This window comes from Drosophila subpulchrella, chromosome X, assembly GCF_014743375.2.
Source record: "Drosophila subpulchrella strain 33 F10 #4 breed RU33 chromosome X, RU_Dsub_v1.1 Primary Assembly, whole genome shotgun sequence".
Lineage (NCBI taxonomy): Eukaryota > Metazoa > Arthropoda > Insecta > Diptera > Drosophilidae > Drosophila > Drosophila subpulchrella.
Genome location: NC_050613.1, coordinates 19,257,664 through 19,275,255, shown reverse-complemented (window position 1 = coordinate 19,275,255; position 17,592 = coordinate 19,257,664). Strand labels below are relative to the sequence as shown.

At 44.8% G+C, this 17,592-nt stretch overlaps 4 protein-coding genes across 9 annotated transcripts; 1 reads left to right on the top strand and 3 right to left on the bottom strand.

The window, feature by feature from the left end:
- Positions 1-1,459: 1,459 nt before the first annotated feature.
- Positions 1,460-11,278, bottom strand: LOC119556117 (AP-1 complex subunit gamma-1). 6 transcript variants are annotated; one of them, XM_037867996.1, is made up of 16 exons: positions 10,250-10,392; positions 8,999-9,147; positions 8,866-8,927; positions 7,956-8,097; positions 7,680-7,868; positions 7,199-7,437; positions 6,816-6,892; positions 6,367-6,384; positions 5,200-5,456; positions 4,532-5,127; positions 4,335-4,473; positions 3,986-4,274; positions 3,404-3,925; positions 3,206-3,349; positions 2,937-3,044; positions 1,557-2,867 (listed from the first exon to the last, which is right to left on the bottom strand). In XM_037867996.1, exons 2-16 carry the CDS (start codon positions 9,013-9,015, stop codon positions 2,751-2,753), a joined length of 2,916 nt encoding a protein of 971 aa, XP_037723924.1. In that variant the 5' UTR covers positions 9,016-9,147; positions 10,250-10,392; the 3' UTR covers positions 1,557-2,750. The 6 variants fall into 6 exon arrangements, with proteins under 6 accessions (XP_037723920.1, XP_037723921.1, XP_037723924.1 ...); XM_037867994.1 differs by having other exon boundaries at positions 8,999-9,329; positions 10,188-10,370; XM_037867995.1 differs by having other exon boundaries at positions 10,188-10,370.
- A 531-nt stretch (positions 11,279-11,809) lies between these two features.
- LOC119556118 (ADP-ribosylation factor-related protein 1) lies at positions 11,810-13,282 on the bottom strand. Its single transcript, XM_037867998.1, has 3 exons — positions 13,113-13,282; positions 12,792-13,044; positions 11,810-12,512 (listed from the first exon to the last, which is right to left on the bottom strand). The coding sequence occupies exons 1-3, from the start codon at positions 13,203-13,205 to the stop codon at positions 12,256-12,258; spliced, it is 603 nt and encodes a 200-aa protein (XP_037723926.1). The 5' UTR covers positions 13,206-13,282; the 3' UTR covers positions 11,810-12,255.
- A 265-nt stretch (positions 13,283-13,547) lies between these two features.
- On the top strand, positions 13,548-16,005 carry LOC119557069 (puff-specific protein Bx42). Its single transcript, XM_037869622.1, has 3 exons — positions 13,548-13,921; positions 14,336-14,896; positions 14,993-16,005. Exons 1-3 carry the CDS (start codon positions 13,699-13,701, stop codon positions 15,853-15,855), a joined length of 1,647 nt encoding a protein of 548 aa, XP_037725550.1. The 5' UTR covers positions 13,548-13,698; the 3' UTR covers positions 15,856-16,005.
- Positions 15,949-17,212, bottom strand: LOC119557070 (spaetzle-processing enzyme-like). Its single transcript, XM_037869623.1, has 2 exons — positions 17,109-17,212; positions 15,949-17,029 (listed from the first exon to the last, which is right to left on the bottom strand). Exons 1-2 carry the CDS (start codon positions 17,173-17,175, stop codon positions 16,062-16,064), a joined length of 1,035 nt encoding a protein of 344 aa, XP_037725551.1. The 5' UTR covers positions 17,176-17,212; the 3' UTR covers positions 15,949-16,061.
- Positions 17,213-17,592: the final 380 nt, after the last annotated feature.

The following is a 17,592-nucleotide window of genomic DNA, read 5'->3' as shown; positions in this document are numbered from 1 at the left end:
AAAACCGCAAGAAAAAAGAGTATTTTTGACTAAAATCTGAATCCCATTTATACGTCTTAAGAATTTAGTTTTTTGGATGCTATATTATAAATAAAGGTTCAAGTAAGGAATGCCATACCTCGTTGAACTCGTAGTTTAATTTCCAATCCATTGGCATTCACACCTGGAAATTTTTTATTTTTGCCATTTTTCGCAAAAATGGATGATGTAACCCCTTACTAAAAATGCGAAAATTGGCCAAAAAATGAATTTTCCTTAAAATGATGCGGGTCGTTAGCATATGTAGCAAGCTGCTCAGAACAGTCGGTCTTTTTGCTGTAGGCCTTGAATTGGCCAAACTACGAATAAAAAACCGCAAAGAAAAAGAGTATTTTTGACTAAAATCTGAATCCCATTTATACGTCTTAAGAATTTAGTTTTTTGGATGCTATATTATAAATAAAGGTTCAAGTAAGGAATGCCATACCTCGTTGAACTCGTAGTTTAATTTCCAATCCATTGAAGTTTACACCTCGAAAATTTTTTATTTTTGCCATTTTTCGCAAAAATGGATGATGTTACCCCTTATAAAAAATTCAAAAATGGGTCAAAAATAAATTTCCTTTAAAATGATTGGGATTGTTAGTTTAGGATGTTAGCTGATCAAAACTGTCGGTCTTTTTGCTATACGTCTTGATTTGACTTAACTACGATTGAAAACCCGTTAAATAATAAGTGTTTTTGACAGCAAGTTTACCATCGGAGACCAAGGGCACCACGGCAGCACCCTTTCCTGGAGCAGTGGCACAAATCGTATCCTTAGTAATATTCCAAAGATCCACAATGTTCACTTGGGTCTTGAGAAGAATGATTAGCATTCATTGCTTGCAATTAATATGATTAAATTAAAACAAATTATCCATTTTAAAACATCAGTATTAATAATATTAATAAACTATCCCAAAAGTAAGCTATTTCTATAACCCATTCCCTCCACTAGGTGATATAAATCGATGAATTGCCATCACTGAGCTGCAAGGACATCCGGAATGGGAATGGAAGGAAGCAGCAGGCACAGCTGACAGCCGTGAGACATCTTGATACCGAGTATTATCCATGATGATTTCCATTATTCGCCTTCCCTTGTTTGCGGAGATTCGTTGAGGATTAGGATTACGACGATTGCAGAATGACGGAGAGTTTAGGACGGAACGGAATGCCTGTTAGTTCTGTGATTTGATTCAGTCATGTGCATTGATATGATTTTCGCAGGGGGAGGTGGTTTATATTTGGGATCTGGGAAGGGGGCAATCCGTGTTTTGTCTTATCATATTTGATTATTGAATAGAAGTTACCTTTAATGAAAGTCTACAAACTTTACGAAATTACGGCAAAACCAATCATAGGAATATGTTGTATACGGCATTCCCAAGGGGATTTTCCTCTTTTGTTGAGAATCAGAGTCTTCGCTAGGTTGTCCTTCGGTAAAACGAAATCGTTTGTTTATTTCGGCTCAAAAGGTTTGTGGAATATAAGTAGATATAAAAGGAAATGATAATAATACAAAAATAATAATATATTGTACAATATGTTAATGTTATTATTTTCTTATCTCTCTCTTTCTTCCTCATACAGCTGCGTAATTCATTTATAATCATAATAATAATAGTTAATGGATTTTCTTTGCTTCTCGATGCCCCTCATCATCGTCATCATCGGCGACGGCAACTAATCAGTTACATATATAGTTCTAAGCTGCGTCCTCCTCCGTTACAATTATATTTATCATAGATATTATCTAGTTTTCCACAGTGCTATCTGATTTGTGTTTTCTTTTTTATTCTTTAGACTTTCTCTGGTTGCTGCTGATTCTCCGCTTTAAGTACGTGCGCACAGGAAATAACAATACATAATATAATATAATATATATCCGCGTGGTCGTGTGTTTCCGTGTTTTTGTATATATATTTATATAATATGAATGTGTTTAGCGGGGCAAATAAGAGGGAATATCAGGACTGGACCAACTGAAGCCGGAACTGATCAAATAGACTGAGGACTGAGGAAAACAAACACTCATTACATATAGAAATAACAAATAAACTGCTTGAAATGGCATCAAACATCATTCAACTCGCTCCATTTCGATTCCTTTAAAATGCTAAGCTTTTTAAATGCTTTTGCTACATAATTTCACAATCGGTTTTAATACATTTAAGTTCTTTCTTTTTTCCCTTTCTTTTCTTTTCATTTTTTTATGTTGTTAGTTGCCATTCATTATGGGGATAGCGGGGGGTTGACTTTTATTGTCTTAAATAAAACTGAAAGTTGTCTTTTACACACAAGAGTTTACACACCATTTAAAATGAGAAAATTATTAATAATAAAACAAGGTAAACGTAAATAATTTGATTTGACAAGTAGTGTGTGTTTTTTTTTGTATAGATATAAATTAGAAAAAATATATAAGTTAACTGCTTGGGTGTATCCCCTATCTCTCTCTGCTACCGAGCGCCGACTGGACTATCCCGGTTAAAAAACAGTCTGAGTCTGACAACGCTGTGCGCCGATCTGGAAAATGCTCTGATCTAGATGCGATTGCGTGGGTGTATCTGTGTGATAACTTATTTTACAATAAATGTGTGACAACCACAGTGTGTGTGTTTTCTTAGTGTTGCTGTTGCTGTTGTTGCTGCTGCTGCGCAAGTTGCCCGTGTTGAATTATTTCCGATATTAGGCTAATCTGGTTTTGCTTTAATACAGTTGCAGTCCTACTCCTCGGCCGCCGCCGCCGGCTGTTGCTCGGGGAATCCGCTGACCTCCGTCTGCTCCACCTGCTGCTGGCCATCGAGCACGTACTGGATGCGCAGCCGCATCCTTAGTGTCGCCTGCAAATCGAAAGATAGTTTTAGTTATAGAGCAAGCTGTTGGATTTCATAAGGCCCCGGACTACTCACATTCGACGTGGCCACCACTCGCATCTCCTGCGTAATCACTCCGCCCGGCGGCAGCACCGAACCGGATGGCGTCAGCATCTGCAGCTGGAAACTCCTCTGAACCGCCGCCTGAAATGAATATGATGGGTAGAAACTATTATAATAATATATATGATGAAATAAACTAATTTAAGTTCCCATTACACATCTTAAAGTTAAGGAACTTCATTGAAATATTCTATCTTATGAAATACCAGATATCTATACTTTAAATCGAAAACACTTCGCACCTTCAGCAAGTACTGCTCCAGGGTATTGTCTGAGCTATTCGTGGTCGTCATATAGATGCGCATGCAGTCGCTGCCCCTGACCGAGACCAGTTGCACCAGCAATCCATCTTTGTCCAGCGCCGTCAGCCTGGGACCCTGCGGAGGCTACAAAAATCAATGGTTAACAAGCGGGCAACCAAAAGAACTTGGTACACCTACCACTACTACATTGTTGGGATTCAGATCGGCCAGCAGGTTGCCGCCATGGCCATCGATGAGGTTGCCAACAACAGCAGCTGGGGCCGCCAAGGGCGCTGAGGCAGCCGGAGGAGCTCCTCCCAATCCGCCCAGCATGCTGGCCAGATCGTTGCCATTTGTGGGTATGCTGACCGAGCTGTCCAGACCAGATCCAAAGCCACCCAGGTCCAAGCCACCCAGCATGTTATTCATGTTCGCCGCACTGCTCTGATTATTATCGCCGGCCAGGGCCAGGATGCCAACGCCACCGCCGCCGCCTCCTCCTCCGCCCGCCGGCGCACCCGTCGTCGTGGACGAGGGCGTGGACAAATCCAAATCGAGCAGATCCAAAAGATCCTGGTTATTGGAAACGGGCGCCACCACATCGTTGGCATTGCGCGAGTTCTTTTTATGCACGGCGTTTGAAAGATCCGTGGCTGCCACCAAATCGCCAGCGCCGCCCGCCGACAGATCCGTGCTGCCCAGCAGATCAAGCAGAATGTTCTGAAAGGGGTTGAAGGCAATCTTTAGATGGGGAATCTTAGAATGGTCAACTCAACACACCGTATTGTCTCCTAGAGTGTTCATATTGCTTTCGATTAGTGAGTGTCCGCCACCGCCGCCTCCCTCCACGCCATTCTCAATGACATCCGGACTGTTGTCGTCGAAGGAGCCACCGCCGCTCTCGCCGTTCTGCGAGCTAATCCTGCTGATCTGCATCGCCGGCATCTTCTCCAGCAGCGGGGGACGTAGATGCTTGTAATGGCCGAAGAGCTGCGTAAACTCCACGCCTCGCTGCTGCAGATCCACATTCAGATGGCTGCCAAAGGACGTGATCAGCGCTTGGATTTCCCTGTAAAGAGGATTTCACTTGAGCTACGGAATAATCATGATGGCAATGGGATCTACTTACTCTACGCACTGTTGCAGACGTGTGCTTAGCTTGGCTAGGGAGACCAGAGCATATTGCTTGCTTGTGGTCGAGACTTGAGCAGAGGTTAAAAACTTATGATACACAGCGATCAGATCGCTCTCAGTGGGCCGCTCAAACTCTGGAAGTTAAAGGAGATTAGTTCGGGCAATAAGTCAACCTGATTACTGTCCACTTACCATCCTCGTTGGCGCCGTACATGAAGAGATCGCCGTACTCGCCTATGGCCCAGACGGCGACCTGCAGCAGCGGCTGCTTGTCCTCGCAGTGATTGGCCACCTGCAGCGACTCCCAGAAGCGATTCGTAATGTACGTCTGCTCCGGGACGGGACTGCTGGACACCAGCTGTATGGTGGAGGAGACGACGTCGTCGCGCACATAGTTCCCGGCTGCAATCAGCACACTTAGCTGCGTATCCAAATGCCAGCGCGTGGTTGGCGAGTAACGCTCGGCGGCGAGGATCATGCCCGAGCTGCACTGCGCCTTGAACTCGGCGTCCGCCTTCTCGAGGAAGAGCAGCAGCTCCTTGGTCATTGTACGTATGTTTTGTGCATTGATCAGCGCGAACGACAGCTCCATCGCCCGCCGACGTATGGAGACGTCCGGATCCTTCAGGCACTCCAGAATGGTGGTGCGATGCCGCTGCACCGCCGACGTGTCCGCGTGCACCGTTCGCAGCAGCGTGTTCAGCGCCACGTACCGAATGTTCTTGTCCGAGTTGAGCAGGAATCGTCCCAGGATATTGACAGCCAGGACGCGCAGACCACCCTCCGAGCTGTAACAGAAAATGAAGAGAAGCACTCTAATCAAAACGCTCTAATCGGCAGTAGGGTAGACCACAACTCACCGTATGTCCATGATGGAGAGCACCGTCTCGTAGAGGATCGTATTACCCACATTCTTGCTCGTCTCCGTGTTGGTGGCCACCTGGGCCAGAATGTCGTTCATGGCCTCGGAGGCATCCGGATCGTTGTGGCCCAGGATGCGCAGCAGTCGCAGGATCTTCACCTGCAGGAAGGGATCGCTCACTCCGCTGACGTCGTGCTCCGGCGAATAGCCGCCCAGGATCAGGTTCTTCAGGATGCGCACCAGGTTCGGCACAATCTGGGGGTCATACGTAAGCCACATTTTATAAGTAGTTCAACTGGAGGGCATTAAATTATGCGGGAAATACAGAAAATCGTGTGACAGTGAGTGTATAATAGGTGTGAAAGACAAAGAACTGTAAGAACTTGAAGTGTGCAAATGAAACGAAACGAAGAATAACTAAAGCTCGGCTCAAAAAACACTTGAGACACGGCCATCTACGAAGAACTCTATATGTACAGGTCGTGTGTGAGGAGCGAATCCTACCAAAAATTGCAATTGTAGATCGAAAACTCTTGGCCAAAAGTCAATTTCCGCCGGTTATGTATATGTCTGTGCAAGCAAAATGGTTGTATGGATCACAAAACTGATACAGATAGCATATTAGGACCAGATGGAACTGATCAAAGCGGTTTAGCAGGGGATAAATGTAAGCTATTAAAGCACTTACTTAACCAGTTGTGACTAAAACTGTACCACTCCATATTTAAAAATGTTTTCAGTTTTGAATTAATAATTGATAATATCAGCAGAGTTAAATTTTGTTGTCAAATGAATGAGCGATAAGATAAATATGTTATCAGTGCTTTGACTGCATCATCTTGTTATCAAAAATAGTTGCTAGAAGCCCATTTCTTTCTAAGAATGATAATAGTAGTCTTTAACAAGGTATTTAAAATGAATATTAAATTATACGAACTTTTAACAGGTAGTTTACTAACATGAAACAATGAATGACTCATTTTAACCACAACTGCATATATGCATATTATAGATATCGCTGCTTTGAGACATATACATAGGCAACAGCAGGAAACTCTTACAAAATTATACGTTTTTACATATTTATATATAAATACAGGTGTGTGGGATAAGGTAGGTAAAAGGCGTTACAGTTTTATTTGCTAGTTAGGCACAACAATCATACCTCTCGATTTCCGCTATCCTGGCAAGCAAATTACAACAAATTTCATTTTGTGTTTGCGCGGTATTCGAACTCGATCAAAAACAAACAAGCGTTAAAAAATCGTAAGTACACAGGTTGATCGGTTGAAACGAAAAAAGGAGTGTGGGGTGTGTAAAAATCGGCAAAGTAAACGAAAAGATATGTAGATTTAGGTATACATATATGGGCAAAATGGGTGATAGCGGGAAAAATATAATTGTTATATCGGCTACGTCTATAGATAAATGGGCGCGCAGTAATTGTACACAAAAATTTGGGACTTGGAACCCGCTCTTTGTGGGCGTTTCTTTCTCTTTCCCAAGTGTCCCCCATTAATGAGGAGCTGCAGCAGGGGCAGTTGATGAAGTAGAAGGCCTCTGCCGTGAACTGGTTCCGAGTACTTGATCCCGCCGCTGGCCACGTCAACTTACCTTCTTGAAATGCATCAGCGTGTCCGAGCTGTTCTCGCACATCTCCGTGATCAGCGTTACGCCAGTGATCAAAATTCCTGCAAAGAAAGTGGGTAAAAATTAATTGAAAGTTCCTAAATGGTCTTGAAAATGTTTAAAGCTAAATTCTAGTTCATATCTTTAGAGTTTTGTGAACTCATTGCTTAATTATTTGCAGCTCGTGACTCACAAGCTATACGATAAACCCAAAAAAAAATATATTCTAAATTATTTTAGAAAAACATTTGAATAGTTCTAAAAACATGTTTCTGAATATGTTTTGGTTTATCTTATACTTTACTTTATTTGATTTGGGATTTTTTCAACTTTAGTTAAGGGATTCTAAAGTAATACCATGGACCTACCATGATTCTTCTCGCTGAGCAGGGAACGCGTGGCCGGCAAGAAGATCTCCATCAGCTCGGGCACACGGCGGATGACGCGAAAGGCGCACAGCGTCGCCTTCTTGCGGATGTACGTGTTCGGGGACTTCATTAGACGCTCCACCTCGCTGGCCAGATCCCGGGCCATTTCCGGAGAGGCGATCGCACCCAGAGTGCACAGGGCCAGGCCTACGACGAACTGCGTCGAGCTGTTCAGGTCGCTGCAATCAAGATAAAGAATAGGTCAGTACTTGACAGATACCCATTGTATTAAAGCCTTTTACAAGTTCTAATACTTTCAGAATAAGACCGATTAAGTACTATATAAGAGCCCGCATTATTATTTAGTAGTTAATGTTTGTTTAGTGGCAATGTTTGAGCCATTTCTGTGCTAAGAAAGTGTTAACTATGCTTAATTTTGATGTAATTCCAAGCGCAATAGCAGATTCCCCGAAAAGCTTACTTCTTTAAGCAGTTGGTGATGAGCAGGTGGACATCCTGCCGCTCATCCAGCAGCAGCATGGCGCCCAGGTAGCCGATCCGCTTGTCTGTGAACCGCGTGCTGGCCGTCAGCTTAAGGCACTCCAGTTGGCCAAAGTGAGCCGGATAGCCGAGCATGTGTATGTACAGCAGCTTGGCAATGTTGCGACAGCTGTGGGCGAACAAAGGTAAACATTATGATTCGATTTAATGGAAACAGGTAGGGTATTATATGCAGATATATATGCAGCTGACTCACCGCCAGACGGAGTCCTCCTCGCGGAACGTGCTCCGTATGTAGGCGCACTCTTTGTTGACCACCGCCCGCTCCTCGGCGGCGGTTCTGGCGGCGCGAATCTGTCGGATGAGGTCGCGCAGGCGTGTGGGCGTGGGCATTCTGACTGTGGGCGAAAGAAAAATGTTAATTAACCGGCTTTTGTCTGGCAGTTGATCTCTTTTAACCCTAGCTGGTCCTGCGCTATGCTACATGAAACCAACTGAAGACCATACTATATAGAATAAGTCAAGAAATATAGACCCCACTTAGTTTTTATCTCTTTAGACATCTAAAATAAATTGAATTTACTATATTTTTATCTGACAATACATTAACAACTTTAAAGTACAGCAGTTGTACTAGCTACTCTTCGTTAAACTATAAATACCACAATTATCTTCCTTAGAAGTACTTTAATAAACATAAATGAGATCTGTCTATGTTGCTATTGATAACCCTTTCACTCCAATGAAATCTAATTGCATTTCGCATTATCAAGATTGTTTTCATGTGAAGCTAATGGCCTCAAATCAGTGGATTCTGAGTGTAAATGGGTTGTAAACTGTGGTTTATTGAGCATTTTAATACATTAAGCTAATATTGTAATTATGTTTATGGAATTCTTAAATGATTGTTAATAGTTGAAAACCTATTTCTAATTTGTTTATTAAGTACAAGAATTTATTTAAACTTTGGGATCTCGTTATTTTACAGATTTTTACTCAGAAAGGGGTGATGGAATATGATGCAAAACACTTTGATAATGGAAACTCTAAACCTTTAAACCTGTGATCAATCAGAGGTTTGAAACCACCTAAACCACCGAGTTAGCCCCGAATTTTCCCCAGGCCATGGCCATTTTCCACCGTGCGTTGACCCTTAGAAAGCTTACCTCTCTCCACAGCCTCTGTGAATGCTTGCCGTATGGTGGCCATATTGAAGGCTGGATTGAATCTGTCGGGGGGGAAAGATATGGGTTTATAGGAAAACTCTGGATTTCTGGACTCTGCGATTTTGGATCCTACCCATGCTCGGAGTTCATTGTGGCGGCGAGAAACGTTGAATCACTTGTGTGGCAGCCTTTTCCGCTCTTTAGTCGCACTCTTATTTAATATCTCTCTTATTCCTTTTCCTCTTTTGCCGGCCTACGCGCTTCTGTGTTTTCTTTTTGTTGCTGGGCGGCGATGCAACAACACAAATTAGCGAAACGAACCAACGGTTTTTCCTCTGCAGATCTTCCACGCACAAACACACACTCCCACACAGACACACACACACGGACTAACAGCCGGCCGCTATTTTGTTGCACTCTCGCTCTTTCTCTCTCTCTCTCTCGCTTGCTCTCTCTTCACTAAGCTAATAGGAAAAAGATTTAGTTAGTTTAAATAAAAGCAGTAACAATTACCGCTGACATAAACTAGATCGCCGTTGTTATGAAACTGACATCTCAGGGCGTGCGTGTGTGCGTGAGTTGGCTCAAACAAATACACATGATCTCTTTTTCTCTCCCTCTGACCAAGGCAACAACAAATAAGTGTTTTTTTTTGGTCGAGAGCGCAATGCAAATTGATTAAATGATTAATGCACACTCACACACACACTCACATAAGAGCGAAGGGCTTCCAACGGCCAATTGGAAGGTAGAAACGAAACGGAAACCGTTATCCGAAATACAACTTGTTTACTTGTTTCCACCTAATAAAAAGTGGTTAAAACCTGGCCAAAAACGAAAACAGCTGCCGTCATCGATAGCATAAGTACATACATACATATCGATTGCATTAAAGAATCATGAAACAACAACGTCACTGCTATATAGTATAGCTTATAGTATATGCATTGAACACGTAGGGTTTTTTGTCAGCGCTTTCCTCGTTTGTTTTCAATGTGATTTTTCGCTGCTAATTTATGCGATTCACTGGAAGGCCCACACGCACACACACACTGGACACACACACACACACACACACACACTTGCATGCCTTTTGGGCCAACAAGAAAAGGGCAGGAAAATCTATGGCACACTTTTCAACGAGCATTTCCGCCACATCGGATCCGCTGGCAGATTCATAAGCGCTACTTTTATAATAACCACCTGCCAAGAAAAAAAAACGCGTCAGCTTCCCAGTGCAAAAAAATTTACAACGCGACAAAAAATAAAAAAAAATAATTTCAACACACACGGCCCGTCGTCGCAAGCACACGCACACACACCTTCGCTTCTGGCTGGAATGTTTCTGCAATTTCATTAATTTCTAGTCCACCACTGTATTTACGCTTTAGCACATGTTCGCACGGCCAACTTTGCGCTGGTTATTCGCAATTTTAAACGCCACAAAATCAACGTAACAAGTAAAAAAAAATGTTTCGTCGAGAATATGTTGATGATGAGCGCAACAGTAGTAGTGGGTGCGAGCGAGAGGGCGATATTTACAAGCAGTTCGCTGAATGGGACTAACGCGTCGCCCGCAAAGGGACTAGTGCGTTTGTCGTACAGTGGGGCGAAGAGAGAACTACAACTCAGAAATAAACACCTATGTTTTGTTATGTTTGGTTATGGATCCATCACAAAAAATCCTGTATTAATATCGTTCGAATTCTATGCAAAGGTCTTAGGTTCAAAAACTAATATATTTTTATAAAGTGACAAACAACAGGAAAGTGTTTCCAATCAAAACTGTTTGGAAATGCTTCTGTAGTTTCTCTGTTTGGCATAAAATGATGCCAAGCAATAGCTCCATCTACTTTTTATTTTTAAAACATATTATATTGAAAATCGGTAGCAATTTTGTATATTTGCATACAACAACTTTCAAAATAAAACTAAGCTTTCTTTGGTATTTTTTGGATGCATTCATTCTCAACAAATATCTTACATTAAACCACCGACTCAAATTTTCACTTAACGACTGACAAAGCAGAGGAAATTTCAGCACTTTCCGAGCAATAAGATAAAACGAAAACAATAAATTGCATTAAAATAAGCATTTGCAATCACGGGGTGATTCAACGTTTTTTTTGCCACACAAGACACAGGTACAAAAAATACCGCAACACAAAACGGCCAATGAACGGTCACACTGCGCCGCATTTTGAAACACCTTTTCAAACGATTCCTTTTCAAGATCTTGAATGGGAATCTTATTTTGGCGTCCGCTCATTCCAAGGGATAAAATCTCACCTGCGATTGTTCTCCGGCGGCAGAACGCTCCAGTCCTGCTCGTAGTACGGATACATGGTCGCTTCTCACTGGAGCAGGGAACTAAACCGACTGGAATGGGAATGTCAGCGATAAGCACCGAGTGCTCCACATAGGCCTTATCTAATGTACACTAATAGTTAACAGGTAACGCTCTGCCTTCCCGACTCTCTAGCTATACATATGTAGGCCCAGCTAGGCGATCATTTCCAGTCCGAGCGGTGGAAACTCCTGCGGAAGACTGACGATTCCAGTGCCACTCACCAGGTGTTGTTTTTGGTGGCAACGCACTTATCTATTAGCTGATAATGGTCATAACACAACCCACAAATAACAATCCCGGCTGGTTGTTTCTTTTTACGGTTCGGTTCGGATAAGCGGAGCCCCATTGACAACCGCCATATCGAGGTAGCACGAACGCCGTGCTGTTAGATAAAGCTTGAACTCTCTCGATTTACGCAAATCGCATAGTCTCCGACTTACCATGGCCCTTGGACGACCGATGTGAATCAGTTTTCAAAATACTATACTACTAACTAATTATGAAACAGCACATCTGAGTTTTGAAGTGGGAGTTACTATGTTCTTAATAAAATGATAATACTTTACTATAATATAATTGATTAATTTATCTTCATATATGTAGGTATTTTATTTCTGGAAGGGATTAAATATACAAATTACTATCTATTTACAAATTTTTAAGTTTATTTTGAGTTAGCAAGTGCTTGCCTTTACATATACTTTAATGAACGGTTCGTTTTCCGTCATTGTAACAATTTTATTTGTAATTCGCTGTCATTTGCTGAAATCTATCTGTCAAGACACGAATAGCATTTAAAAGCTGTTTTGTGCTTAACAGAAAGATACGAGTCTACGGAAAACAGCTCTAGTTAAGGCCGTTGCAAGGCTGTTGTTTGATAAAGCGGGCCACCTCCCGCATTTACAACAATGTACAATTGGTATCTCACAATCTTCCCCGGCTAATTACAAATAAGCATAGTCCTAAGCCCTTAAGTTACGAAAATACAAGTCTAATTAAAGCCAGTGGCGGGCTGATGGGCCCGTGTCCTTCTAGATCTCTTAATCGTTTTCCCGCGGCGGCCTGACCACCGCATGTCGTTTGATGGCCTCCACCAGCCACTTGATGCCCTCGTCGACGCCCTCGCCGTGCAGGGCAGACACTGGAATGGTGAGGCAATCTCGACGCCCTATCAAGGCGCCAGCCTGCTGGAACACCGGCTTGATCTCCCGCACTCCCATCACATCCGGCAGATCCTGCTTGTTGGCCAGGATGAGCAGAGGCACGCCGGACAGCAGCTCGTTCTTGATCATCTTGTCTGAAAGAGGCCATCATAAGCTATAAAATCTCTTGTAGCTATTCTCAAATATATTGTGGTTTTGAAAGGGGTTTCATAATATAATAACCAGTTAAGATGAAAGCTAACAATTATTAAAGAAGAAAAGGAAACATGAGTTTAAATTGGGACGATAAGAGCTATCTGTATGGGGAAAATATGAAAATCAATTTAAAACGGATGGATTTTTTCAAGAATCAAGTACACTGGCCTGCAAAATAACATTTTCTAAAGATTTGTGTATAGACCATCTGCAATTACCGAAGATCGCCTTGGACTCGTCCATGCGCTCGCGATCGTTGGAGTCGATCACGTAGATGACGCCGTGGGACTCCTGGTAGTACTTGTCCCACAGCGATTGCAACTCCTGCTGGCCACCGAGATCCCAGAAATTGAGGCGCACGCCCTGCACGTCGATGGTGCCGATGTTGAGGCCCACTGTCGTCGTGATCTTGCTGGGATTCAGGCCCTTGTAGTTCCGCGTGAACGTGGTTTTGGCGGCCTCCAGGTAAGTCTACGTGGGCACAGGTGTTAGTTTTGGGTCTACAAGTCGTGTTTTTCCCGGCTGATTCAGCCCCATACCGTTTTGCCAGCATTATCCAGGCCCAGGATCACCACGCAGTAGTCGTCCTTCTGAGTCATGTACTTGTAGAAGCCGTGCATCAATGTGTACATCGTATTGAAAGTTTGGCCAAATAAAAAAACAAATTTAATTTTGTTGACTGCACTGCTAGTGATGGCACTGTTTGCAGCCAGGGGCGGTGCGATATGTTTTTAGCTAAAAAGTAGCTAGAGTTGTAGCTTTCACATGATATGTATGTAAACGCTTCTGAAGTATTAAGCTTAACTAAAATATTTATCAATACATTTAACTTTGGGTTCCAATCTTTTAATAACGGCTGTCATTCGTTTGTTTTCTCCTAAAAATATTATTTATATTGAGCAAAACAAGTATACATTTTCCAACTCTAAGTGAGACCGTATCCCAGTGGTATTTTGGTGGCAAGCAGTCTGGCAACCACACAGCCGTACGCTTGTGTGTGTCTGTCCGTGTGCGTGCGTGTTTTTTTCCCAATTTTCCATTGTATTTTTTGTGCTTGCAAATCGAAGGGAAGGCAAAAAGGTGGTTTCACATAGGAATTAAGTCGCCAGCAAGAAGAAAACCGACATGTCGCTATCGAGCCTGCTGCCCACGCCGACGAACGCGGTCTGGGATCGGGAGGACGAGCGTCGCCTGGCCGCCCGCGGAGCCCCGAAGATCGGAGCCCTGGTCTCCGCCAAAATCGCAGCTCCGCCGTACGGACAGCGCAAGGATTGGATTCCGCGCACGGATGCCGACTTCGGCGACGGCGGCGCCTTCCCGGAGATTCATGTGGCGCAGTATCCACTGGGTGGGTTCTCTCTCCCGTAATCCAACTTTCTCTTTGCTTTTCAGGAAATCTGGTCGTGGTTCCTCGAAGGAGTCCCACACATTTGATCAGCATATGTATTTGCCTGATCCTAGGCCTTAAAGTGTATTCCTCACCAGCATCGCAAAGCTGGTCGATGTAAACCTCTATGTATGCATAATTTTATGCAAAAAGAGTGCCTACGTTTTAAAATCTGTGGTTGAAGCTATAATTATTATCGAAACAAGATAGTTTTCTGCGGAGACCCTTAACCCTATGTAGTATATAGCATATATGTTTCTATGCCAACCAATCAGAAAGATCCTATGTAGTATATTCGCTAATCAGAAGTCTCGCTATCTTATAATCTTAAGTCCTATTAACCCATATACTATATATCCCTTTTCTCCTTTATAGGTTTGGGAGCACCAGGAAATGTGGGCAAGAAATCGGATGCACTGGCCGTTCGCCTGGACGACAAGGGAAAGGTCAAATACGATGCCATAGCGCGCCAAGGACATGGCAAGGACAAGGTTGTGTACTCGTCCATCTCGCAACTGCTGCCGGCTGAGGTTTTGGCCGAAGATGCGGACGAACTGCAGCGACCAGACGAGGAAACGGTACTGGAGACGACAGAGGAGACTCGCCTGGCACTGGAGAAGCTGACCAATCAGAAGATCACCTCGGCGCTGCCCGTGCGCCATGCCCAGAAGGCGGGTCCAGCCCAGTACATCCGCTACACGCCCTCACAGCAGGGTGATGCCTTTAATTCGGGCGCTAAGCAGCGGGTCATCCGAATGGTGGAGGCGCAGCTCGATCCGATGGAGCCGCCCAAGTTCCGCATCAACAAGAAGATTCCACGTGGGCCGCCCTCGCCTCCGGCACCCGTCCTCCACTCGCCGTCGCGCAAGGTGACGGTCAAGGAGCAAAAGGAGTGGAAGATCCCGCCCTGCATATCCAACTGGAAGAACGCCAAAGGTCAGTGGGGTTTCAGGGTGCTTTTCTGTGTACTGGCTGGGTTTATTGGACTTATCACTAGTATTTCAACTAACGCACACTTTTCGTTGCCCTCAGGTTACACCATTCCCCTGGACAAGCGTCTGGCAGCTGATGGACGCGGTCTGCAGCAAGTGCACATCAACGAGAAGTTCGCCAAGATGGCCGAGGCACTGTACATAGCCGATCGCAAGGCTCGCGAGGCGGTGGAGGCCCGCGCCCAGCTGGAGAAAAAGCTGGCCCAGAAGGAGAAGGAGAAGAAGGAGGATATGCTGCGTATGATGGCGCAGCGGGCTCGCGAGGAGCGAGCGGGTCTACGCAATCCAGAGGCAGCTGAGCCATCGGGTCCGTCGGGTGGTGGAGGGGCAGAGGCACGTGAACGCAACGATTTGCGAGCGGAGCGTCAAAGGGAACGCCAGCGGGACAGGAATCTGCAGCGGGCGGCCCCGGAAAAGCGATCGAAATTGCAGAGGGAGCGGGAGCGCGACATCTCCGAGCAGATCGCCCTGGGTTTGCCCGCCAAGAGTGCTGGCAATGGCGAGACCCTATTCGATCAGCGTCTCTTCAACACCACCAAGGGCATGGACTCCGGTTACGGGGATGACGAGGCGTACAATGTGTACGACAAGCCCTGGCGCGATTCCAACACACTGGGGGCCCACATCTACCGACCCAGCAAGCAGGCAGACAGCGAGAATTACGGCGGTGATCTAGATGCCATTGTAAATACCAAGCGTTTCGTGCCGGACAAGCAATTCTCTGGTGCTTCCCGTGATGCGGCCGCCGGTCAGCGAAGTGGACCCGTTGAGTTCGAGAAAGAGGAGGATCCATTCGGTCTGGATCAGTTCTTGAACATGGCCAAAAAGGCGCCCAAGCGAGCCGAGGAGAAGAACAACGAGCGCAGCAGCCATTCGGATCGCAAGCGTAGCAGGCGCGATTAGATAAAAGCTTTAGCGTGAGGATCACCAATCATCGCTGCAACCACATCATCAACATCATCGTAAACAATATCATCATCCACCAACCAAACAAACTTTTTTTAACTACTCCAAAAAGAGAATTTCAATAATAATCACAGGATCTTGACATAACACAAATCGTATTCTTGGCTTCGTTGAGGTTGGCTCTATGTCACAACGCATTGATTTCATAGTGAGAACTGCATGTGCTGCGCCAGCCATCCCATAAAGGTATCCACCCGCGTGACGACCATCGGTGTGCGATCGGAACCGCAATTGGACCCACCCAGCGAGATGATACCCACCAGCTGGTTGTCGTCCATCACCGGGCCGCCGGAGTCGCCAAAGCAGCTTCCCTTCATGGTGGCGCCGCCTCCGGCGCACATCTGACCCCAAGTCACGTCCGAGTACTGCTTTTTACAGCTTTCCGTGGACCAGCCATTAACCTGGGCCTTGATCTTCACAGTGCTGGTGGTCACTGACAGGCCATTGGTGCGACCCCAACCGGCGATGGTCAGGTTGTAGTCCGCATAGACATCTTTGCGGGAGGGAATAAACAACGGTGGCAGGCAGATGGGCTGAATGAACTGCGTGTAGGTGACGACCCGGCCAAGAAGCAGCAGGGCAATGTCGTTGGAGTGCTTTTCCGTATTGGTCCCAATAGTGCCGTAGGGTCGGTACAGCTCGTGCACAATGGCCCTTTCGATGGGAAAGTCCTCGGGGGGTGGCGTGCAGTTGGGCCCCCGGCAATCCTTAGTTTGCCGAACATCCCACACTCCCAGACGAACGAGACGCAGTTTCTCCTCGTGATTCTCCATGCTTGGCACACAATGGGCGGCGGTGAGGACCCACTTCTTGCCCACCAGGGAGCCGCCGCACTTGGGCAGCAGCCGATCTCCGTACAGCAACATGGCCATCCAGGGGAATTCCCGGATATTGGCCAGCTCTCCATTGGAAATGTGAGGCTTTGGATCGCTGTTGCAGTAGTCCTTCATCGATTGCGAGTATGCCAGACGGGTCTGCAGGCAGCAGACCGTGTGGAAGCACTCGGCCGAATCCTTGGCCTGGACAAAACCCAGCTCCTCCACGCACTCCTCGATGGGCAGGCACTTGCCCCTCTCGGGTCCATGGCAGATACCGAAGTACAGCCTGGGCTCTGTAATAAATACAGAATTAGTGGGTACTCATGATACTATAATCATATTTAAGCACTTCCTGATAGGCGTACAACTTACTTCCACAGCTGCTGGCTAAAAACACTACGCAGAGGTACAAGCCAAAGGTTCCGGATCGGAGAACCATAGCTTTGAATCTGAATCAATGGTGCATTTCAAATCGGAGAGCATTTTCCCAAGTGCAAGATTAAAGCTCTCGAATTACGTAGTTGTTAGTAAAACCTGATTACACTCTTTGCAAGATAATGAGAGAGATTGTCATAAATTAAGAATGAATTAATAGTAAAAGCCGTAGTCAATACTTAGGGCAGGGGGAAGGAAAGTAAATATTTTTATTAAAAAGAAAATAAACTCTTTAATTAAATAATACTAGTTTTGGAAAAACATTCCTAAAAAATTTTTAAGTTGAAATGTGTATTGCTAAAAGGATATATAAAGAAAAAAATAAACCTTATGTTTACATTTATTTACTTAAATTAACATTTTTAAAATGTATTTATTATAAAAATCAATATTTCTGACTACACCCATGGGTATACAAGTC